General features: G+C 29.1%; 3 protein-coding genes across 3 annotated transcripts; 1 reads left to right on the top strand and 2 right to left on the bottom strand.

Moving 5' to 3' along the window:
* The first annotated feature begins 5,423 nt into the window (after window positions 1-5,423).
* LOC101490071 (RNA-binding protein involved in heterochromatin assembly dri1-like) lies at window positions 5,424-6,708 on the top strand. Its single transcript, XM_004501253.4, has 4 exons — window positions 5,424-5,561; window positions 5,647-6,057; window positions 6,152-6,265; window positions 6,470-6,708. The coding sequence occupies exons 2-3, from the start codon at window positions 5,657-5,659 to the stop codon at window positions 6,249-6,251; spliced, it is 501 nt and encodes a 166-aa protein (XP_004501310.1). The 5' UTR covers window positions 5,424-5,561; window positions 5,647-5,656; the 3' UTR covers window positions 6,252-6,265; window positions 6,470-6,708.
* Window positions 6,709-11,640: 4,932 nt separating this feature from the next.
* On the bottom strand, window positions 11,641-15,394 carry LOC101490937 (UPF0481 protein At3g47200). The gene is made up of 2 exons (XM_004501255.4): window positions 13,986-15,394; window positions 11,641-12,307 (listed from the first exon to the last, which is right to left on the bottom strand). Coding segments are annotated over exons 1-2 (1,290 nt in total). The 5' UTR covers window positions 15,275-15,394; the 3' UTR covers window positions 11,641-12,306.
* A 3,254-nt stretch (window positions 15,395-18,648) lies between these two features.
* Window positions 18,649-21,364, bottom strand: LOC101490613 (uncharacterized). Its single transcript, XM_004501254.4, has 3 exons — window positions 21,148-21,364; window positions 20,082-20,313; window positions 18,649-19,126 (listed from the first exon to the last, which is right to left on the bottom strand). The coding sequence occupies exons 1-3, from the start codon at window positions 21,291-21,293 to the stop codon at window positions 18,827-18,829; spliced, it is 678 nt and encodes a 225-aa protein (XP_004501311.1). The 5' UTR covers window positions 21,294-21,364; the 3' UTR covers window positions 18,649-18,826.
* Window positions 21,365-25,142: the final 3,778 nt, after the last annotated feature.

Raw genomic sequence — 25,142 nt, 5'->3', positions numbered from 1 at the left:
CATATTATAAAAGATATTGGAGGTCTAAAAAGTAAAAGAAAAGAAAAAACTTTTATCATTCTGATGGCGTCACTCACGTCTTTCTTCCAAACTCACGTGCATGCAACCATAAAAAAACAAATTAGTATGTACTAACTAACATATATACGTATTTGTCTCATTTTGAATAATTGCAACTAGTTATATATGTGTGTATTAAACTCTCAAGACAAATTGGGAAACAATTATAACTAAAGTATATTAGAGGGTTAAATATATTTTTAATTTTTATAAAATTTTAACTTTTTAATTTTAGTCACCAGAAAAAAAAATACAATATTTAATCCCTATAAAAATATTACATCATGCAGTTTTAGTCTATGTTGTTTAGTCAATATATATTTTTTAAATAATTTTTTGCAGTTATGTTTATAATATCTTAAAAAATTAATCCATAAAAAAAAGTTTAAAATTTGATTTCTAGATCTATATTGTTGTTGTTTTTATCTTGAGTTTTTTACATTTAAAGAATTCATATTTAATTCATCTCAAATTTAAAAATTTTAAATTTTTGTAGAATATATTTTTATAATGTTTTAAACATACTTGAACAAATTATTCAACAATTTTAAAATTGAAGAACAACAAATTATGTTTGTTTCATTAAAGACTAAAATTAATTACTGAATAATTTTATAATAATTAAAAATTATATTTATTTTTTGAAAACACTAATATTAAAAGAAACAAAATTTAGGAAGACTAAAAATTTATTTAATACTATATTATATATTATATGAATATAGATGTAAGAAAACTCTATTGGTTGCATGCATGTAGATTGAATATATTAAAATTTAGAATTACATATCCATGCATTTACATGTAGACGTAGGTTATCTAGGTAATAAGATACAAAAGCATAGGCTTCGTTTCAAAAGTATATTGGAGTAATATGTATGTCTAGTTGATTTATTTAGGCCCTTAATTTGCAATATTTAAAATATGCTGAATGCAATAAAAAAATGAGAATCATATTAGTAAGATTGAATAATAAAAAAGAAAAAAAAAAGAAAAAAAAGAGTAGTATGATATTGATATATATACGTTAGGTGTCCATGGGTTTGATGATGTGGTGATGCATGGAATGGAAGCATTTCCCAATGAGAGAATCGAATCAGTACTCTCTCAACCACTTGTTTCTTTTTGCTTTCACAGCTTGATGCAGCCTTCTTTACCATTCTCCAAGAAAAATGGTGGGTGATTTTTATTAATTTTAATTAATATTTATTATTTTGGGGGATTTTCCTTGCTATTGTATTTTATTTTTCCTCACAAAAGAAAGAGAAAGGAAAAGGAAGACATGACAGCGAAAAAGGCATATAAGTGTAACGAAGGGGAAAAAAAGAAAAAGAAAAAAAGATGGTCAAAATTTGAACCTCGAAGACTTCTCTTCCATCATTCATCTTCGACTATCTTTATCGAAACTATACCAAGTTTTGTTTTATTTATTTAATATTTTTGAATTATATTCCTTCAATTCCAATCGACATTTAGTCATGAATGAATTAGAGAATCGTTTCTCTTTCTTCACTAAGGCAAGGACGACGTTCCTTGAAGTAATTGCCATGCAACCTTTTGCTTTTACTTCGTTTACGTCTTGGACTTATACACATTTTTGGAAAATATCTTCACTTCACATAAATACCTATTTATTTACCATATACATTCTCTTTCAGAGAGGGAGATAAATTCAAATTTCAGTATCTCTTTCACTTTTTTCCAAAAAAGATGGGATGTTTATACTACAACACATTAATAAAATTAGACTTTTTGCCTTTGATAAAAAAAACTACAAGAACAACCGTATAACACATACAAGCATCATGAACTTATCTATACCAAAAACAATGTAAGAAATATACTGCGACAAATTTTTTTATTTATTAAAAAAGATAATAAATATCACTATAATTTATCTACACCTTAAAATTTAAGATTTTAACTATAATTTAATATTCAATATAACAATATCTATTTATGAATACAATTTTAATTTAATTACAATATAACGATATGTTTAATATATATGCCTTCTCGGTTTTCTATAGTTCGGATAAAGATCAATGTGGTAAAAAAAAATGTGTGATTCACTATTTGGGACCACTTACAAAGACTAGTGTTTTGATGTCTTAACGGTACTAAATAGACATCTATATTACTCCCAACAATTCTTTTTTGTTTTAATAAGCATATTACTCCCAACATTAATTTATGTCGTAGTATCTTTTTTCTTCTATCCACGTCTTCTTTTCGTTTAATGACTTTTAATGTGAGTGAAATTCCTTTGACTAATGTCAAACGCCACATCTCTCCTGATAGAGATATTTTTTGAGATTTTACGATTTAATAATAATCTCAACTTTAAAAATGACCAATTATCTAAAGTACTCGTTCAAGTACGAGTATTTAACTATAGTTTAATGTGATTGAAATTCCTTTGAAAATATCTCAAACATTTGATTGAATCGCTCCATATCTCTCCTGACGGAGATAATTTTTTACAGGATATATTGAGATTTTTTCAAAGGAGCTCTAAACATTTATATATAGTAGTGAGAAATACTTAAATCACAACCTTCAATAAAAATAATTTATATATATATATGTCTAACTAATTTGTAAACAAAATATATAAATTAATTATTAAAGGTTTTGACTATATATATATACAGTTTAATTAAAATTTATTGAAGTCTCACGTTGAAAATAAATATTTTTTTTTGTAAATTTAAAGGGAAAGAAACATGTTTTTTAAGATTAAAGTCCCACGTTAGAAAGAAATTATTTTTGAAGTCTCACGCTGGAAAACTCATATTTTTAGTAGTTTTCAACTCTGTGAATATTAAAGTCTCACACTGGTTAAAAAACATATGTGAGTTTGCTTCCATTACTATATAATGAGTTTCAAACTATTGTGAAAGTACACCAAGGTTTGATGCATTTCCCAACTTTCTCTTTTCTCCTTTTTATACTATGTTCGTCTAATTTTCTGGCCACTTCTCCCCTTTCTTTCTGTCCCTTGATATTTTATAACGGCTTTGTACCCTTCAATTTTTAGAGCGGTTGTTATGTCGTAGTCCATTCAATTTTTAGAGCAGTTATTATGTCGTATTTCCTTTAATTTTTATAGCGGTTGTTATGTCGTAGTCTATTTGTTTTTAGAGTGGTTGTTATGCCGTAATCCGTTTAATTTTTAGAGCGGCTTGGTACCGTAGTCCTATCAGTTTCTAGAGTGGTTATTATGCTGTAGTTATGAGTGGTCATAGTATCATATTGCGATTAACTTTAATCGTCATATTGATATATAGTGACTTTAACTGTCATATTGAGGGTGTAATTTTAGAACGATTTTCTACGGCGCAGTGGAACTCAGATATAGTGAATCTGAACTGTTTTATCCTGGAGACTTTGTGGTTGATAATCTACATAATTTGAGGAGTACCGTGAAACGTTTTAAAGAAAGCGACCTAGTCCGTGACTTAACTCAATAATATCTTTGATGGCATAAATTGTGATTTTTAAATAGTTTTCTAAAAAAAAAACAACATAGTATAATTCTTTTATTCGAGTGCTAAGGAGCATTATTAATTCTGCAATTTGTTGTTGATAAATGCACATTTTTCTTATTCAATATTGAAATTCTTATTAGTTTTATAAACCAAACTTATAATCTCTCGCTTTTTCACGAAATATGAAGTTAATTTATATGCTTAATATAAGCGTTTTTTTTTTTACATATTTATTAAATTGCATTTTCCTATATAAATAGGTATTTATAGAAATATTTTTAAAATTAATATATAACCAGCAATCTCAAATGGTGTACAAGGTTGCATATATATACGTTAGGAATGGGAACACACTATTTAATTAGGTTGCTAAAGGAGGATTGTAGTGATTAAGTTGGTTATAGTAAGAAGAGGAAGTGGATAAAACACAATAGGTATACCATTCAGGTATAATGTTCATGTAAATAAATAAAATTTTAATTTATAGCCGTCAATTTATCATTAAATTATTATTAATATTTGATTTTTGTCTTAGTTATTTATTAAATCACTTATATAATTAACTATAATCTATCTATTACATATTTTTTTTACACCGTCGATATATATAAATCAAACTCAATAAATAATACTAGTATTGGAAAACAACATTATAATCATTTTGACTTACGGCCAAAAGAAATTAAGCCTCAAGTACAAAAAGAGGAATATTCAAAATTGAAAAGGATTAGCTATTTTTACCATATAGTTATTGAAAGTGAGACATGACACCTCTCCTTAGCAATTTTTTTTGAATAAATAAGAATATAATAAGCTGCATGGGCCACATATATATACTAAGCTATATATGGGGTCAGCAATATCTCTGATCGATCTTAAGGTTTTTCCTTCAAGTGTGAGGAATATTCATTTTGTCTGGTGATAAACAAATGAATTAATTGTGTTTCTTAACCCAAACTTCTCATTGATCAACGACATCAAAAAAAGAAGGAAAAAAAAATGGCTACGTGTGGGTATTTAATAAGGTAGAATGAAAACCATATTTTTTGTGATTCTTTCCCCGCCATTTTCACTGTAAATGAGGGTCCAATTAATACAGTAAAAAAGGTTTTTGTTATTTTTTATTATTATGAAGTATAAGATTTAATTAAAAGATATAGAGCATGGGAATTGCGGTATCTACAGGTTACAATGCATGCTGGTTAATTTTGCTTTGTGGGAGGAAAAGTGCAGCTTGACAAAGTTGAACAAATTAAGTTTTCTCTAGCATAATTTAAGTTTAGATATTTTTTTCTTCAAATATCATTTTATGAATTGAAAGTTTTTTTGAATTATATAACCAAATATACTTTAAGTATGTAGCTACAAAAAATTATATATATTTTAATATAATAAAATGTAAATAATATGTTTATATTTATTTTTTATATTACTTCATTAAATAAAATAATAATATTAATAATAATATACAAAATGATTAAATAAAAAAAATAATAATTTTACCAAATTAGCATTATTAACAGTTAGATTTTTAAATATTAGTTAAATTTATTATTACGAGAAACTAGACTATATACCTTTAATATAAACTAATTTTACGCTTATAATCAACTACAATCATTAATTTTAATATATCATTATATTTTTGTAACTGCACTATGAGTGGTTGTGATTGATTCTCGGTAAAAAATAGTTTACATTGACAATGAATACTCATTAGTCTCTATTATTATTATTATTATTAGAAAATGATGAACAATCATTAAAAATAAAATTAAAAAGCTTGATTTTTGAAAGAAAAAAAAAAGATTGATAAAATGAGATTGGTTTGAAGGGGGGGCATAGGCATACCCTACCTAGTACCTGCTGCGCACTGGTTAAAGGGTTATGTGTCCGATTTTCGATGAGGGACACCTCTTTTGGCACTATATAAACCCACCACTCTCTCAAATATTCTTCTCATCTTCAATTCTCAATTCTCAATTCTCATTTCTCTCTCTAAACTCCTTCGTAAGTATATTTTATTCTATCATATCATATCATTCATTCATTCTCTACCTTATTACTTACATTCTATTTTTGTGTAATCTATAAGGTCAACAACAATGAGCAGACCAGGAGATTGGAACTGCAGAACATGCAACCACCTCAACTTCATGAGAAGAGAATCTTGCCAACGATGCACTGAACCAAGATCAACATCTGCCGCCGTTGACTACGCCGCCGCCGCCGCCTTCAATATTGCTCCTTCCAGAGCCACTTCTTCCCCTTTTGCTTTCACCACCGGTCCTGATGTCAGACCCGGTGATTGGTATTGCACTCTCGCTAATTGTGGTGCCCACAATTTTGCAAGCCGCTCTAGCTGCTTCAAATGTGGTGCACCTAAGGATGATAACTTCTCCTCCTCCGACTCTGACATGCCACGATTGTTGAGACCATTAGGTTTCGGAGGAGGAGGTGCCTCCACCCGTCCTGGATGGAAATCTGGTGACTGGATATGTACTAGGTTGTTAATTTTTATATACTTTTTTATTTTTATTATAAATGTGACAATTATAATAAGATGCGTAAAATATTAATATCTAAAATAATGTATATAGGTCTGGGTGTAACGAGCATAACTTTGCTAATAGAATGGAATGTTACCGATGCAATGCGCCAAGGGACTCTAGTAGTGGAAGATCTTCCTATTTATCGTGAACTTTCTTCATGTGGTAATTCATACTCTATTGTTATTCAATTCATTTATTTCAACGGTGATCATTTTTTTTTACTAACATTGGTTTCGTTCTTAATTACTAACATTAATGACATATGATACCACTAAATTATTTTTAAGTTCCATGATTTATAAACCATGCTAATTAGAGTTACATTACATGCATTGATAAGTTTATTTATTTATTTTTGAATTTCAGGTTTGGTGTCGAAGAAGAGAGAATTGAGAGGATATATATTTGGTAGTGATAGTTACTTATTTTTGGTCTCAATCAATGTTACTTTGTTGATCCTCTCATGCGGGTATTTAATTTTGCTTTTTCATTTTCTTTTTCTTTCATCCAGCTAGCTAGGAATCTTTTAGATTTTGATTTTGAGTATCCATGTACTTTTTTTAAGTATCAACAATTTAATATTAATGTTAATGATGTGTTTGTTATGAGAAGGGGGTGCTTCATTCAGTACTATGATTAATTTGGGTGTTGTTTTTATCCAATTCTCCAAGCTGTGTTCTGAAAAGAATAAAAGATGCTTTCTTTCTCTTTTTTACTCTCTCAGCTACACACATTTATATAACTTTAGTCCAAAGCCAGAAAAATAAAATAAAAAACAATATTATGTTTTTAGTTTTGGTTCTATATGGCGAATTTGTACGTAATTAGATGATTGGTCTAGACTTTATTACTTCTTTATTTTATTAAAAATATATAAATTTGATCTAGTTTGTGCACATTTAATTTTATATGTTTATAAAAATAATTTTATTTTTTTTGTAAAATTGATACTATATATTAACTAGTTGCGGTAAAGTAAGTTCAAATTAATAACTTCGTAAAATTGGCAATCTATAGAATAAAGTAATTACAGCATTAATGTATTAGTTAAAAAAAAAAATAGTTGAGGCCATTATGAATTTATGATAGGAGAATCCCAATCCACAGTCACTTTTAAGTTGAGTAAGAAGTAAGGACTAAAGTAATGACTTGAGTTGCATTTCCATTGGACCATGCTCCCCCACAAATTATTATCAATGTTGATAAAGAATATTATGAATTTTCTCTCTCTACATTCTTGGTTGGATAAAAGGCATCAATAATATCTCCATAGTTTTTCAAAGTACAGTGTCATATCATTGTGGTTGTAGTAACACTAAAATTAATTATAATAAAACTTTAATGACTATGCAACCTAAATCCATGTAAAATATTTTATATTGATAATAAATATAAATTATTGATTATGTAATTATTTTATAATAAGATAATAATATAATAAACACGTTTTTTAATGAGGAACAAACTTGTATGTACCCATCATGTTATAAAAATGTTTATTTTTTTAATAATTTACATAACTGAAAAACGAGTAGGTATAATTTAAAAAACCCCGTCAACATTAGGGGTGTTCAAAAAAATCAAAAACTGAATCAAATTGTCGAATCGAACTGAACTGGTTTTGAACTGAACTGGTTTAAGAACCGAACTGTTTTCGAACTGATTTTGTAAAACTAGAACTGAACTGAACCGGTTTTTTAATACAAAAACCAAACCGAATCGGTTTTTTGTTAAAAAAACCGAACCGAACCGGTTTATATTTCAAAAACTTGAACCGATTTTTTTTTAGAAGTAATTAGGGGTAATTATGTAAATTTTGGCCTATATGAACAAAAAAATTAAGTTAAATCAGTTCGGTTCGATTCAAAATAATAAACCAGTGCACCACTTTTATAAACCGGTTCGGTTCGGTTCTTTGAACTAAAAACCGACTCAATTCGATTTTTCTAAACTGAAAACCAGTTCGGTTCAATTTTTAAACGGTTCTAGTTCAGAACTAAACTTTGTCCACCCCTAATCAACATTGAGTTGTGTTTCCATTCTGTTTATTGGTGCGCAATTCAAGTTTTAATTTGAAGCTGGCATGACTCAGACGGATACTTAGTGATGTGTTGCTACATTGTAACTTAATTACAAGGAAACCATTACGACCTTCAAGGTATAACAACATATCTAATGCTAAAACTAGAATTGAGTTTTTTTTTTCTTTTTATAATGGTTGTTAATTTATTAAATTTGAATTCGAGATATAATATTCAATTTAATGTCATATTTTTCAATTGAATTAAAATTTAATGATAAATTAGATTTGTTTTTACTCTAATGCAATATTGAGATTTAAGCGTAAATAAACTAATCGATTAGATTAAAAAAATGATATATAAAATATGAGACTAGTATATTCAATATCTTTAAATTTTTGGGAGATATGTGATATTCTTAGGTCAAAAACACTAATTTTTGACTTAAGAATTGTCTTACTCATATTTCTGACATATTGTTTTTCAAAATTTTGGTTTAAATTGTAATTTGGGTACTCATATTTTTAACTGCTTATGAAATTAATTTTTTTATTTTAAAATCCTCCAATTTTAACTTTCTTTTAAAGATTTTTGAACAAAAAAGAATCACATAATATATTATAATATATAAAATGATTAAGTGTAATGATGAACAAATATGATATTACAAGAAAGTAATTTAATCAATGATATATAAAATAATTGATGAATTTGAATGATTCTACGTAATTATTAAATTATTTTACATACTCATTGCATATATGTTTCGTCCATAATCTAACCTATGCGTTGCTCCTCGATGGGGTATTGTTTTTTAGCAAAATGCAATATAGATGTATCTCAATTGCAATATTGAGATATAGTGTTAAATATTGTTGATATTCAATAACTATTAGACAACAAAATATAAATCTTAATTAAGATATATATTATTTTGACGATTTTATCCTCGTACTAGTGTGTATATATCACTTTGTTTTTTTCAAAAAGATATTTAATGTTCCAGTTTTGTATTAGTTAAAGAGGTGCTATTTCGATATCAAGATTCTTAAGAAAGTCATTTGATTAATACAGCCTCTAGGAATGCTTATCAACTAATTAATTTCTTATTAATCAACGGAGGGGGTTTAATAAAGCTTCTTAATCAAAATGAATTAAGCATCCTGGTTCCAATCGAGAAGATAAAGAATGAGTATATATAATTTTTAAAGGTTTAATTGACATAGGATTCCATAACTTTACAAGCTTATGATATACTTCATTTCATAGGTTTCCACATTGACTTGTTGGATTACGTTTAATAGCAACTTTCATTGGTCAAAAGTAGTCACAACTTCATTAGTGTCTGCTACTACACTCCATTATATAGCTTTTAACAAGATTCTTTAAATTCACTTTAGTCTAAGCTTTATGTTACTTCATATGCTTTAGTGAAGTACCCTCTTTGCTAGCTAGCTTGCTCAATCATGTGCTTCGGGGTTCCAGCTACACAATTTGAACCATTTTCATTACATTGCCATAATTCATTCATAATATTCCCATCATTATTTGGTCGTGGGAGTTGCATGCACTCATTACATCCTTAATTCATCATATGTTGAGGGAGGGGATATAAGGTTGCTTCATGGTTGAGGTGGAAGAGTTAGGAAGTGAAATGATAAGAAGATCGCGAATTTAATCTACATCCTTAACAATATTAAATATTAACATTGACAAAATATATATATTATATGTTGAGGGTTGATTTTTGAAATCTATGGGATTAGGAGGAGATTTGATTAAGTTCTCACTAATTAAAAACAAAGTTAAAATTAGTAAGAATTTTTTAAGGAAAACTTAACATCTTTTTCTAAATCCGAGTTTGTTTTTTCTTAATTTTCATGTATTGGCAATATTTAATGAGCTTTTCATCTTATTAATTAAGTTTTCAAGTATAATTATTCATCACTAGAAATAGTGTGCATGCATGTACTCTTTTTTAGTTTAGTGCTTTTTCTTTTATTAGTGTTTGTGTGTGAGTTTGTCCGTTACATGCCAATCTAACAAAGACAAGACCTACCAAAGACCTTTGTTGTTGATGAAAGCATAACAAAAACATCTTTAATCATGAAGATTTTGTAATGTCACATGGGTCCCTATAAATGCCATCAAAACTAAACCAGCTCAAGTTGAAAATCCTATACTGTGGTAGTCAAGGTTAGCAAAAACAAGAGGACTTTTTATTCAATTCAAATGCACTAAAAATATGAGATACACTTTCAAAAGCTTTAGTTTCCCTTTTCTTTTCTTTTCAACCCAAGTAAGAATGTTTAAAGGCTTCCTTTTTCTTCCTTTAAACTAAATGGTTATAGCTTTGGTTTACAGGTCAAACATACTATCTCTCTCTCTCAAAGTAATACATATATAATAATTGAGATGCCATAGTATGTGCTACGTGGGAAAAACTAGGGAACAGCATCTACCCAAACTCAAAAATAAAAGGGAAAAAGTTCATATATCAATAAACTTTTCTTGATATTTTGTTATATTAACTGATCTACGCAAGTGAAACATGGAATTTTAGTTAGAAAATAAGATAAAATTTAACTTTGAATTATGGTCTTAAAACATATTTTGCAATAATAAATAATACATTTGATCTTTTTAAATGTAGATTGTGGAAATCAACTCAACAATAACATGTATTGAGTTTTGCAAAAAAAAAAAAAAAACCTATATTTAGTTTGAATGTATGCTTTGTAATTTCAAATAATTTATACACCAGAGAAAGAATGCTATCTTTTGTCAAATATTGTTCAATGCCAATGAACAACTATAACTATATTTTATCATATGTGTGTACATTTAAAAGTTGAAGAAGTAGTAAAACAGAGTAGTGGATGTGTTTATGTTCCATATAAATTAAGAAAGAGATGTCAGAATTCTATACATATTAGCAAGACTCAAAAATCAAAGCTTCCACTTCTACATCAGTTTTACTTTTTAGAAATTAAAAATTCCAACAAATGGGAAAAAAAAGAAGTAGTAATTGAATGTAAGGGCAACACATGATTAGTAATAGATCTTTCAAATTAGAAAACTAGTTCAAACCACTTTAACTTCTGCTCTACACTTAGATCAGACAATTTCAGTGATAAATTAATTTTTGAAAGGGATTGTGTGCGGTTAACACATAGTTCATGTAAGAAAGGTTCTAATACCAAGAAGCCCTGTGACATGTGAGGGTTGTCCATAATAGGTCAACCATATGGTAATCGTTTGTGTTGGGGAGTCTAGGGTTCCCAAGAGTAACAACGAATCAAGATCAAATGCTTCAATACCACAAGAAACTTTGATAGCACATATCTACTCAAAACCTTAAAGTAATAGGTACATGAGTCACCTCTTTTATATATCCAACATTTTCTCAATTTCTAGTCGATGTGAAACTAAACACTCACACTTGAACTCCAAAAGTTTGATCTTGTAATCTCAAAGGAGAGAGTTTAAATCCCCATGAAAAACAACTATAAAATGATTATTAGTAGTGGAAAATACAAAGAGTCCTTAAATCCTATATAACATTGAAAGGCCTACTAAAAGAATTTTGGAGCCCTGATGCATTTCTATCAGCGACAGTTCTTAGTAGGGTTGATCTTAATTGGAGATAAGAACTTGGCACTCGATTAATCTTAATTGGAGCTTACAGCTCAAGTTAGTAACCAAACACTGACTTTACTATTTAGCAACAAAAGTGGCAATAACCTTATCCTGTCTTCTTATCTCAATTTGATATATAATGAGTTCGAGATCTTTTTATCTGAGGTATCATATGTAACTCAAGATATGTTGAAAATACAAAAATAATGTAAAGATGCAAGTACATTGAAAAAATATAAACAAACCCAGTTTAGGCCTTTTTGTCTAATACAGGGTTCAGATCAATCAATCTAGCACTACAGAAGTTTAATAGGCTAAATATGAGGAATTAATAGTTATCAACCCACAAATTCTTTTTCTGGACCAAGTCAACCCACAATGCTTTTCTTCTATGATGACCGTGTGTATTTCTTCCTTTGTTTTGGGCTTGTAATCCCATTTCTTTAACATAAAATAAACACAATAGTTGGGAGTAGCTAATTCCACCCCTACATTTTGCCAACTACACCTCCACACCCTGTTTTTGTTTTTTAACAGAATATCTCTGCAAGCAAATACAAAGAGTGATGCTAGCCCTCAAGAGTAGGGGTGAGAAAATATTAGGTTGAGCTAGGCATTTTAAAGATTTTTTTATCTTAAAAAATTTCCAAAAACATATTTACCTTGTGGGGGAGCAATTACCCTCATTCCTTGATACTTTTCTAACATTTTTCACACAATATCTTATTATTTGAAAATTTTGGCAAAACTTTTACATGAGAATCTTCATTCCCAAAATTTATTTCCCTACTCACAGTTTTCATAAGTGTCAAAATTCTGTTGTGTGGCCTCAGCCTGGGATTTCTCTTCTACCCTCCAAATAGATGGAGGAATGACTGCTTCGTACAGAAACCTGTCATAGCTTGTAGCAGTTAGCTGCAACCAATCTCATGGTTGATGCACGTAGCAGATTAAGTGATATTGTTTTCAACAATCTTCTTGTCACATAATTCTTTGATGCTCAACCAAATTCATACCAACATTAATAACTGTTGACTTGTGATTGTTCAACAAAATATTGAGTGTCGACTCTTAATTTGTGGTACCTCCCATGTATTCTGTCATGGCAGTTTTTGATGTTTGGGTGGGTTACTCGGTTGTAACTGAATTTGTAATTGGGTAGAGGCTGATATATAAAGCCTTAGGAAGGGGAAATTCAAATGACAAATTTCATATTGACAAGAGAGAAAAAAATCGAAAACAGTTATGAGAAAAAAGATAGATTGGAGAGATTTCAAATTCAGGGTTCTTTGGGAACAAGGGTTGAATTGTGCATGTACTCTCAAGGTTTAATTTCTCCTAATCATAGTGATCATTCAAGCCAGATTTTGTCCCCCAGATGTAGGAGCAAAGCTCTCAACTTTTATAACTCGTTTTCTTTACTTTAGCTTTGTTAAAGCATTTTGCGGGTTCTATGTTAATTGCACTGCATGCCCTGTGATCCTCCGTTGAGGATACATTTGATCTCACATAAAAAAGTTTCAACAATAACAAAAAACCAAAGTAATGAATTGTTAAATCGCTTCCCAAGCGAAAATCAAACTCAAGTAAAAGATGCAGACCATTAGTAATTTGTAGCCCCTATCAACTTAGTGTTTGAATTTGAACCACGAGATAAACAGGACAACTTTAATTCACATATGCATATAAAACTTCCTTAAAAAGAGAGTATAGGAAAAATATATATTTCCAAACTTGGAATGGTAGTTATCTCTTATCAAGGAGTTCAATTTCAGCAAACACTGTTGCAGCACAGCATGTATCACCTTTTCATTCTATTGAGTTGTCATGCATAAGAGAATAACATTTTTCCAGTAATTTAATGTATGGGGTCTAGAGCTCGACCACTGCTACTAACAAATCTCCCCCCTTAACAAATTATAAACTAACATTTGCCTATAAAAAAAATCTGATACTAGAAATGCTAAATTTTACAAATTATTCAAGTATGAAAAGCACCAAAGATGCATACCTAAATTTGATTGGTTATGGATCCACTGATTAATTATTAAGGTTTCATAACTATTTCATGCAAAATCTATTTATATGAAATTACAATTTCAATCAAATATAACACACAAAATAACGAAAACCGTTAATACAACGTTAAAAAAAACATTCCATTATAAATTGGTGACAACAATAATCACAATAATTATGAACTCAACAATTATTGAACTTACTAAGTATCTGAGGAGTCATTATATTGCTGTACAACTTGCAAGACAGAACAAACTGATTGAAGTAAAGAGAGAACAAGTAGTAGAATTCCAGCAACAGAAGCAGCAGTTTGCCAAGGACTATTGCAATAATCACGCCTAAGAGTAGCCTTCAATTTATGCCAAGGATCTCTACAAAAACCATTCAAGTCTTCACACATAATAGAGTAATGTTCACTGAAATTCAAATGTGTAACATTTTTCCAAAGGCTATTAAACAAATTAGCCACAGAATCACTGTCACCAAGCCAATTAACAAGTATTCTCTTCTGAACAAGTATATCAACATCCCTACTAGTGTTAATAAGGAAATTTAAAACAGCAACATAATCAGTAATATAAGACTCATAAGGGTAATGACACTGCTCCAAAGCAACCATATTCCGAAACAAAATTTCGGTCCAATCCTCAACTTTCAATTGAGGAATTTCAAAAACCTTTCCTGAAAACCTCAATCCAAGTAAACACTCCCTTTTAGTATCCACTTTAAACCTAACACCTGCATCTAGCAACTCAGTTACACTGGAAAGATGTTTCATGGGTTCATCGATCCTTCGCGGCCGTCTTTCCACAGGATGTTGCAAGTGAAAAATCCTAATAAGATCAGTGAAATGCCTAATAGTAATATTATTATGAGAAGCTAAATTTGAGTTATTGTAATATGCAAAATAATCAAAAGTAAGTTCAATAAAAGTAGGGATCTTATTATTATTATTAATATTAGCACTAACATTTGAAAGATTGAAGATATTTTCAAGAACAAAAAAAGGAAGCTGATTTTCAAGTAACAACAAATCTAATCTAATATTAGAAGCTAACCAAGGTTTTAAAAGAAAAGCATCATCTTGAGACCAATCATCATAAAAGGATCTCCAAAAAAGTTCGATAATAAAACCTGAATCGATTAAGATTAATTTAACAAGTTCATCATTGGTGAAAGGTAGGGTTTGGGAATAAGAACGAATGAAACTAGGTTGGAGAGATTGTATGTAGTGAACGAGGGTGTTTAAGTCAATTTGGGCGCGTTGGAGAAATGATTTGAAGTAAATGAGTTTGTGACGTTGCATGTTTTGGAGGTGGGGGTGGTGGTTGTGGTGAAAGGGGCCAATAGAAATGACTTTGGGGGTGTAGGCTTGTTCGTTGAGGGTGCGGATAACAAAGGGTACTTTGTAGATGCAACAGTCGATGGTTACTGGTGGCTCAGCTCTGAGGAGCATCGTGTTGATTTCGTTCATTAACTTGTCGTGGTTCATGATTGTTCTTATTACAAGTCTTTTCGTTTAAACATGCCAACTTATTTGAGTCTTTGCATCTTTTCTTCAGGGAAATTGTCAACACGAATAGGAACTACGAAGATGGAATCTGGCGAGAAAATATAAATGATTTTTTTTAAAAAAAGTTTTATATATATTCTTTGTAACTAGAGTTTAATTGCTGTCTTGTAAGTACAGTTTAAACTACAGTTTTCAAACTTAATTATTTATGATAAAACTGAACTCTTCTGAAAATATGTTTTCTTTTTATTATTTTAAAATAATTGTTTTAAGTATTTCATTTATTTAAATTTTTTGAATAATAAACTTTTGAAAAATAATAAAAAGAAAACATATTTTGAGAAGCTCTTTAAAACAAACTATTTTTTTAGAAATTCTTTTTTTAAAAAGTTATAATTTTTATTTATTAAAAAATTTCTAATAATTAATATGATCTAAATTGTTGTGAAAAAAATTACTTTAAAAAATATAAAATTAAAATTATTTTTAAAAAAAAATTAAAACAAACAGACTCAATGTATGAATCTTTACCCAAGAATCATTGTTTTTTGTATACTTGTACTAAATGTGGAAATATATGAGATTGTCCGACATGAGCCTATTGCATAGGACGGGCTCATATTAGGTCATATTTTCTTTTAAAAAATTAGAGGCCTACAACCTAGGACAAGCTAAAGTCGGGTCATGCTTATACTTTCCTTAAATAGACGAGGTTTTACCTATAAGACTATTTAGTTGAAAATCACATGATATATTTCATATAAAAAAAATATTTTAAGTTTATCATACCGATTTATTTTAATAAATATGAATAATATTTCGATAGGTTATATTTTGAATTTTATGTTAAATTTAAAACTTGCTAATTTTTTGGTAATTTAATTATATTATTTTATATAAATTTTTGTAATATGTAAATATATTATTATAAAAGAATTGAAGTATAATCTCATTTAAACTTAAATTTTTTAAAATATCATTTTAAATCTAAAAAAATATTTAATTTTATTAACTTGTTAAACTATTCAAAAATACATTTGACTATTAATTTAAAAATACTAATGTGAAATAGACTTTTAAATAGGTTAACATATTGTATCATACTTTCGTAAAAATCAATCTTATAAAATACAACTTGATGTAGATTACTCTTACTCTTAACATGTATGGTATACCCGTTGTCATCTAATATTCCAAAGTATGTTCAATGTGGCATAATTTTACAATATGTTCTCTATCAATCATTACAAAGAGATATTTTGGTCTTTAAAACTAATTTAAAATTCATATTGTTTTTCTTCGTCCTTCATGTGTCTTTCTTCATATCTGCATTAAAGGATCTTGAAGAGTGTTGTTGGGTGTTTCTAAAAATATGTGGCATAAAATCTTATACATGAACCGAGGTATCAAAACCATAAACATGACATTACTCTCCAAACTCTTGGAAATTTATGTTGTTTAGGGAGACCAACATAAAGCCTAAATGATAGATATGAGAAAATTCTAATGGCGAACCAACCTAGTATTTTGAATAATGTGCGAAAGTTTTAGCTTTTAAGTTTAAGTTTAAGTTTAATAGTATTTTTTTTTTTTTGAAATTAATCTCTTATTTTAAAAATTAATAGTTTTGATTCATTCTTCATATTTTTTAATTAAAAAAAATCAACAAATTTTAAATGACTTGGCATACGATTTCATAATATAGAATGATCAAGATGCATTTACTATACAAATGTAATTAATTAAATAAATAAATATTGAAATTGAAAGTTGAATTGTTATAGGATTTTATTTTAATTTAATGGATATTAATTATTTTACATTATCGTATCATATGTCCCATTTATTTAAAACATGTTATATTGTTATTTTTAATTAAAAATCATAATGAGAGACCAAAACTGTCAAATTTTAAAATAGGAAGACCGAATTAATGAATTGGTTAAAATAAAAGGATCAAAATTGCAATTAAATCACTAGTTTATATAGCGGTCACACAATTAGGGTTGGACCCTTTAATATTCTCTTGTATTTGTACCCTCTAATGATTGGAGTGTTACAAAATGAGGACGAGTGCATGTTGCATTCTCGTTTAGTGAGCTCAATTAAGATAGACCTTTGTGAGCTTGTTCAGTCAACTATCCTTCCTATGGGCTTAATTCCATGTTTATAGGCAGATGCATGTCCTCTTTATCTCCTTAGGTAGGTCAATCCAGTGGTCTAATAAATTGATGTTGAATATAGCCGCAAGCGTCAAGACCGAATGGCACAAGCATTTTAAGATTGATCGAGTGTACCAGATAGATTGATATCGAACACAATCCTCAAGCGTAAGGGCGAAAGGGCATATGCACTTTAAGATTGATTGAATATACTACATAGATTGGTATTGAACATATTTGTATATATAATATATGGATGAAACAACGCTCTCTAAGATTCTGATTGAATATTTTAAAATGAACGGAATAGAATGGATGTGAATGAATGAACGGAATAGAATGGATGAGAATGGAGTGGGGCAGAATAAAACAGAGTATCAATTCCATTGTTTGAATATTTACGATATAATGAAATATAAAGTGTAGGATTTTATCTCATAGACCCCAAATTGAAGGAAAATGAAATGAAGGAAGATGTTGGAATGGATTCCATCATGTCCTACTCCATTTCACATATTTTTTAAATATCCAAACAATGAAACCTCATTAGTTACCACTTTATTCTATCATATTCCATCGATCCAAACAAAGTCTAAGGTTTTTCATTGGACTAGGGATATATAATTTGCTACATGGACCAAATCCTCCATTTATAATCATTGACAGGACCACAAAATGTACCTTAAAACAATTGATATTTCACGTTTTCAAAATAATGACATGATATACACATATGAGATTTGTAACTGTATATGTCAACTAAAATAATAATTTAATTTTCGACAAAAATTGAGACCGAAACTAAATTAACCTGATTAGTTTGTCTCATGTGAGTTTGTTTTATCTTATTGAAGAGAGTAACAGTGATGTTGAGACAGAACATCACATTGAAATCCTTGATATTCAAAAATCACATTGAGCACTAATTTATCAAAGACAAACAAAATAAACCCACTTCGGGGAGTTAAACTCCTCTATCACTTATTTTCCCATTTTATAGGACTTTGAAGTTAAAACTTTACAATATATACTGATAAAAAAACCCTTGCAATATCAGTATCCAATCTCTTACTAAATTTATACCCGTCCTTTCCTAACCTACAACACCAAACTATTCATAATTAGAGACTAAAAAAATCACTTCATCAGTTGTCACTTCTGAGCTGTGTATTCTATTATAAATAACAAAAATGAATTCAATAACTATTTTTATCAGTTACTTGAAACCTGTTTATAAAAATTGCTAAGCAGACTATTTTTACCTTTTAAAGATCAACAAAATTTAAAAATTCTGGGAAAAACTGAACTAAGTCTATATGTTCCAAAATGAATTTGGGAGAAACGTGTACAAATTTAACATGAGAATAACTTATTTCAGCTTAGACTTCGATGAGCCCTTAAGAGGTTTAGCAATAGACACGAAAGGGGCTGACCTAGCGGCAACCTTCTTCATATCATATTTTACAGACGAGAAGGCACATATCATGGCAAGTACCATTGTTGGGTAGACGTAAACGGCTTTTGAAGGATCAGTATTTACTGGCTTTCCTAAAATCCCTTCTTTGACCAGTCCCCATATCACAAGAAGTGATCCAAACATGCTCATTCTCCCAGGTTTCAGAATACCAACAAGTGCCCCTGCAACTGAGAAGTAGCTTCCCGCAAGGACCTGATAAATAATTGATATATATTCAGATTAGATGAAAAGTATCAACAGAAACCTAATGGAAAATAGAACTATGTGCTACAATGAAAATAGCTGAAATATCCACAGGTACATGTTATTATGCAGATTAAGGTATTTCAAAACGCAAATAGGCAAGAACAATTAGGGAGCACATTTTATGCGAGTTTTAGGAATTCATGCCTCTTTAATTAATTTATCAACGGAGCACTCTCATTAGTCTGAGTGAGGTTTATATTATACCTTGTTTGAAAAAACATTGCATCAGTAAGTAAAACTTGGAATCCAGCAATCAATTGCTATGTAGTAGTTCAAATTAGCATAGGCATCAATCATTTCAAAGGGGAAAATTCCAACAAAAATAACAAACAAGGCTAATGCTCCGTGCAATGGAACTGCAAAGATTGACTCAGACAAAGAGAAGATAAGAAGAAACCCGCTCAATACAAGAAAAGAAGGAGATTTCAATCGGTGACGGATAGAGGAATTTTACGAAGTGAGAGCAATAATCATATAATTCTATATATATATTTGTACTATATGAAAAAGATGATATTTTATTTTTATAAGTATAAATATACATATTTATTCTCTACAATTTTTCATATTCTAAAAATATTGAATGATTTTCTAATTTTTAATATAAGAAATATTTCTTATTAGTAACTAAACAATCACTCACCTCTCATAATTTCTCGCTTGTTTTTTTATGATATTCATGGAAGAGAACATTCTTTCAATAGTTTTAGTTGTCGCCATGAGTATAAAATAAAAGGTAACGCTAGTATAAACCGTCAAATATACACTATTTTTTGTCTTCATAAGTTTTATAGAAAGATCACCAATTCCTAATATTTTTTGCCCCCACTATCTTATATATGCATGATTAATATAAAATACTTAATCATCAAAAGAAAAATGGTCAGTTAAACGGTCTAACCTCCAAGCGTTGGAGATCAGTTACTGCAGAAGCTTCTTTAACAGTGGTAAGATTATACAAGTCCAACAAACTATCCCAACTTGGAACAGTCATGTTGTGGATGAGGCCATTCAAAGCAGCCCCTGGATAAAGAAGACCCTTAACAATGGGAACAGGAAAGATCTCACTTGCAACTAACTGTGATGATGTGACATGTAAAGGTGTCGTACACACACCAGATCTACAAGTCACCCTGTAATAAAAGTAACAAAATTGAAAAGAATAAATTTTAAGTCAAATGTAATCGATGCTGCTAACTTGCTATAGCCTTAGTATGTTTTTAACTACAATACAGATATATAAATAAAAGAGTGTATGTTTGGTTCCACTTTTGAAGGAGATAAAATTGATAATAGAAGTGCATAATTGATTTTAGCACATGTCTGGGTGTTCTTGAATAAACTTCATTTTTCCTTCAAAATTTATAACTTTTGTCATTACAATTGATTTTTAGCCTCAGATGTATTATGCAACCCACTTTTACATGAATGCATCCAAATATAAATCATTTTACATTCAACTCACTTTCAACTATAATCAACGATCTGTTTGGATCAGATTATTTGAGTTTATCTAGTGACATAGATACTAGTAAAACTGTTTGGTAGAACTTATAGGAACAACTTACGACATGTTCATAAGTTGTTTTCAGCTAGTTTTTATAAGTTATCTGGGATAGTTTATGAAAACATCTTATTGCTTATAAAAAAGCTGTTTGACTTATAGTTTACAAGCTATCAAATAAGTTGTTTATCCCAACAGAACCCAAGTTTACAAAATCAATTCTTGTCACAATATAACCAAAAAACATATACAAAGTCACAATTGTTAGCATGTGTGAACTATGTTAATGCGAACCAGAGAAGATTAAGAAATCAAAATTAAAAGACATTGTTTCAGATTCAATTATATATAAACATATTCGGCAGGGTAATTAGTGTTTAAATTAGCATAGAAATTGGGATGAGGTTTTGGAACGAATAGAAGTTAACTAGAATAATTAGAAGAAAGAATTGGTTTGGAGAACCTGAAAAGAGGGATCTGAAAGATGATGAGGAGTAAGTAGATGCGGGCTGCAATTGAGGAAATGTTTTTGGTCCATCCTCGCTTGGATGAGGATGAGGATGAAGATGAAGATGAAGGTTTAGACGATGGTTTCGACGATACCGCCATTGGATCTGATTATGCTTCTCCACGATGGCACCAACTCTTCCGACACCCAACAGAGTGTCCATCTCATTTTCTCTACTTTATTTTGGATCCACCCTAATTTTTTATTTATTATTTTTTTTTTATCATTTTATAAACAATAATGCCATTTTAATTGTAAAAAAAAAAAAACAATGTCATTTTAATTGTAAAAAAAGAAAATCAATGTCATTTTTTTTAAAATATATTTTATTTAGAACAAATATCCAATTTGATCATTTGTTTAGATGTATCAATCTAATCCTGATTTCGTAAAAATTTTAAAATAGTCTATAACTTTTTACTCCGTCAAATTTATCATTAAATTTATCTTTTTCAAGTTAATTAGAAGTCAATAAAAATCAGTATAACACTTGGTATTTTACATTCGATTAAACCCATTTACATTTTACATTCTATTAATCGAAAATTTTACAGTGTACTCCTCCTTTATCTGTGTACTCCCTAAAAGTAAAGGAAAACACTAAAATACCTTTGTATATATAATTATTTTTTTTTTATTTCAACATTTCCGGAACTCAAGCAACTGTCATAAAAAAAAAAATTCCAAAAAACTTTTTTTCTAATTTTCCGGTACACAACTTCCATTTTGAAAAACTTGAAATATTTTCCGATACAGAACTTCCATTTCGGAAAACTTGAAAAAAGTTATCGGTACAGAATACGATTTTCGAATATTTTTTTTTTAAAACTTTTTTGGAAAATTTGATTTTTTTTAATTTCTTTTATTATATTACTATTTATTTAATTTATTTTATTTTAACTAATTTTTTTTAGTGGGTAGCAAGAATTCGTGACTTCTATGGATCCTATTTTAGAAATGATTAGTTTGAGAGCATCTCACGGGCTATGATTATGGGATATTAATTATTAATTATGGTATATTAATTATTAACTATTATTGAATGGTGTATTAACTATTTTGGAAATCATTCGTCCATCTCTCGGGCCACGATTTATGGGGTATTAATTATTAATTATGGTATATTAATTATTAACTATTATGGTGTATTAATAGTGTATTAATTATTTATGGTGCATTTATAAAAATAATATAATTAAAAAAAATGGTGTGTACTATAAATCTTTTCGACAAAGTTTTCCAGAAACATCTTCTTTACCAGAAATCTTTCAAATGAAATTGTTCGATAGTACAATTTTTCACTTCTGTATCGGAAATCTAGTTTCCGGTAACAACCTATCTTATTTACCGGAAAACTTTTTTCAAATCTTCTAAAAATAAAACATATACTGGAATTATAGTAAAAAAAATTATAAATATAATTAGCATTTTAAAAAAATTATAGAATATAGGTATAAAAATTGAGGTACAGGGTAAATTTTTCCTATTAAACCCATTCTCTATACTTGTACCAAAATCGCCAGGTTCTTGTTCCATTTTGGCGTTTGTATTCTTCCTAGATAGGTTGCAAATGTTTTTTTCTTTTTTAACTTAGAAAAAATATCGGATTACCGTTTAAAATGTTTGATTGTTTTTATTTTTTGTGGTAAGAGTTAGGATTTTTTAATGAATAAATATATTTTTTTTTTGTAGAATGACTATTGAAAATCGTTATAAACTATTTTAGAATTTTGAGAAAATGACAGATTTTGAACACCAAATTAAATATTTTATTTTTCTTTACCTCTTATTTTATTTTATAATGGATAAATAATAAATGAATTAATTGGATAAAAGATAACTAAATAATTAACTTAGAAGTGAGGTGTTTAATTAAAGATAATTTCTTTGAAAAATTTTGAGGTTGAATCATAGCTTGACTAGTTATTAATCAAGTTAAACTTTCAATTGAACTCTAAATTATGAATGCAATTTTCTCTTAAAATTAAAGAATTAGAACAAAAAAAGTGATACATGAAGTGATCTCAAACTGATCTATGTGATTTGTTTTTCAACTTTCCTTTTTTCCATAATTAATATGCAAAAATGTATTGATTTTTTTTGTTACATAAGATGTCTAGCATTATTTGAAAATAAAGTTTAAAGTATATTTATAAACATTTATTTTCCTTAATCAATTGAAATACTTTTCAACCCATGATAAAAAAAAAAGTAAAGAGTGATGACGAAGTTAAAGACAAATGTCAATATTATTAGGTTAGACGTCTTGTCTTTAATTAAAACTCGGGATATTACATTTATATGAGTTAATTATGGTATAATTTATTATCTCTTTTAAGATTAAAAAAAAAAAAGAATAAAGACCTACACAAGACACGTGTTGTTTGATTAAAGATAAAATCGTGATAGCTTACACTAGACAAAAATTGAACAATACTTGAAAAAATTGGTGTCGCAACTTGAAGTTGGAACACTAACATACTTCATCTAAAATGAAAAATAAGCAAAAAAATAACATGTATTTGGTCTAAATATTGACAAGTTGTAACAAAATCAATGGTATTTTGACTAACATTTGAGCTAGTTTTCATCATATTATCTAGTTGTGTGATGTGAGAGTTGTTCCTTCTAAAACTTATTATATTTGTTGGAAACTTCCTTTTTAAGTGAGGTGACTTTTGTTTTATCTAGTTGTGTCATGTTATCATTATCTTGTTTAGACATCCCAACCCATCATGTCTATTTGTGTAATCCATTTCGTGACGTCGTGCCCCAAACTTGAGATGTTGTATGGACGTCAAGTGGCCCAATTTCATACTTAGTTAATTGAGCAAATAGGCTATCGAATATGCGGTCATAAGAGGACGATTCACAACATATTAAAGAGTTCAGTTACATATATATCCTCTACATAATGCTCAAAACGCCTAAGCAAAAGGCATATCACTCGTCATATAGTAAAACACTTCAAGCCTAGATCACGATATATTGTTGGCTAGTTCGACCTGATTTTTCCGACCAGAACAATATGGGTCGCAATGTTTATTGTGGAGATGTTTTGAGGGATGATGTGGTGACATATCAACTATGTATTTACTTTCAAATAGACTCCTTAATTAATACTTGAAGCGAAACTTTGTGAATTTTCCACTGTCTTCGACTTTCTTGGATCATAAAATATCCTTGTATCAGAGTGTATTGATACTATCATAGTGTAATTTAGTTGTTTAATGATGGTTGTAACGCCACTCATAGAAGATGCATGTCAAGTCACTTGAATCCATATAGATGTCAATAAGTGAACGATATTTTAGCTAAACATGGTTTAAATTTAGATTAAAACCTTAAGGTTTCTGAATTTTCTTCTTATTTTCCTTCCAATGCCTCATTGACATATGTTGCTTCTGTTACCTTCTTAGAGATATCTAATGTGTTTTCTTATCGGGGCTTAGTTATTTCTAGTCATAAACAATTTTTTTGTATCTATCTAATTTTAGCTATATGCAATTTTAGTTTAGTTCATCTAATTTTTACAATTTAGAAAGAATATAGATTAGCGACGACATCGTTCTCTATATTTTCTCGATGTGGCTGACATCTTTTATAGATTTTCCCTATGTTCAAGATGGAGTTCGTCCTTCGATGTAAAAGTCTTTCCTCTTTTGTATATTGTTCCAGACTGGCCCAAGGTCCAATCTAGAATCACTTGTATGCTCGCTCTAGCCTAACTCGATAACCCGTTGTGGAAGTCTTAGAGCTTTTGGACCTGCAGCTGTACCTATAACTCAACAATATTGAAAGACGCCAAAGCTAAATTCGACAAGGAATCAATTGCATTCAAAGTCATTAAAGGGTCATACCCCCTACAAACCACAATATCCATCTATATAAGCAGCGACTTTGTCACTGAGTAAAGTGCACAATTTCTATCCAATTTCCTCTGTTACTCT

Source organism: Cicer arietinum, chromosome 5, assembly GCF_000331145.2.
Source record: "Cicer arietinum cultivar CDC Frontier isolate Library 1 chromosome 5, Cicar.CDCFrontier_v2.0, whole genome shotgun sequence".
Classification (NCBI taxonomy): domain Eukaryota; kingdom Viridiplantae; phylum Streptophyta; class Magnoliopsida; order Fabales; family Fabaceae; genus Cicer; species Cicer arietinum.
This window is presented reverse-complemented; position numbering and strand designations above follow the sequence as displayed.

Excerpts from the sequence above, each read along its gene's own strand:
- LOC101490071 (XM_004501253.4), top strand. The coding sequence starts at position 5,657 with ATGAGCAGACCAGGAGATTGGAACTGCAGAACATGCAACCACCTCAAC. Across the intron at positions 6,058-6,151 it reads GGTGACTGGATATGTACTAG|GTCTGGGTGTAACGAGCATA; the intron begins GTTGTTAATTTT and ends TAATGTATATAG.
- LOC101490937 (XM_004501255.4), bottom strand. The coding sequence starts at position 15,274 with ATGAACCACGACAAGTTAATGAACGAAATCAACACGATGCTCCTCAGA.
- LOC101490613 (XM_004501254.4), bottom strand. The coding sequence starts at position 21,293 with ATGGCGGTATCGTCGAAACCATCGTCTAAACCTTCATCTTCATCTTCA. Across the intron at positions 20,314-21,147 it reads TTTCAGATCCCTCTTTTCAG|GGTGACTTGTAGATCTGGTG; the intron begins GTTCTCCAAACC and ends CTTTTATTACAG. Across the intron at positions 19,127-20,081 it reads CTGATCTCCAACGCTTGGAG|GTCCTTGCGGGAAGCTACTT; the intron begins GTTAGACCGTTT and ends ATTATTTATCAG.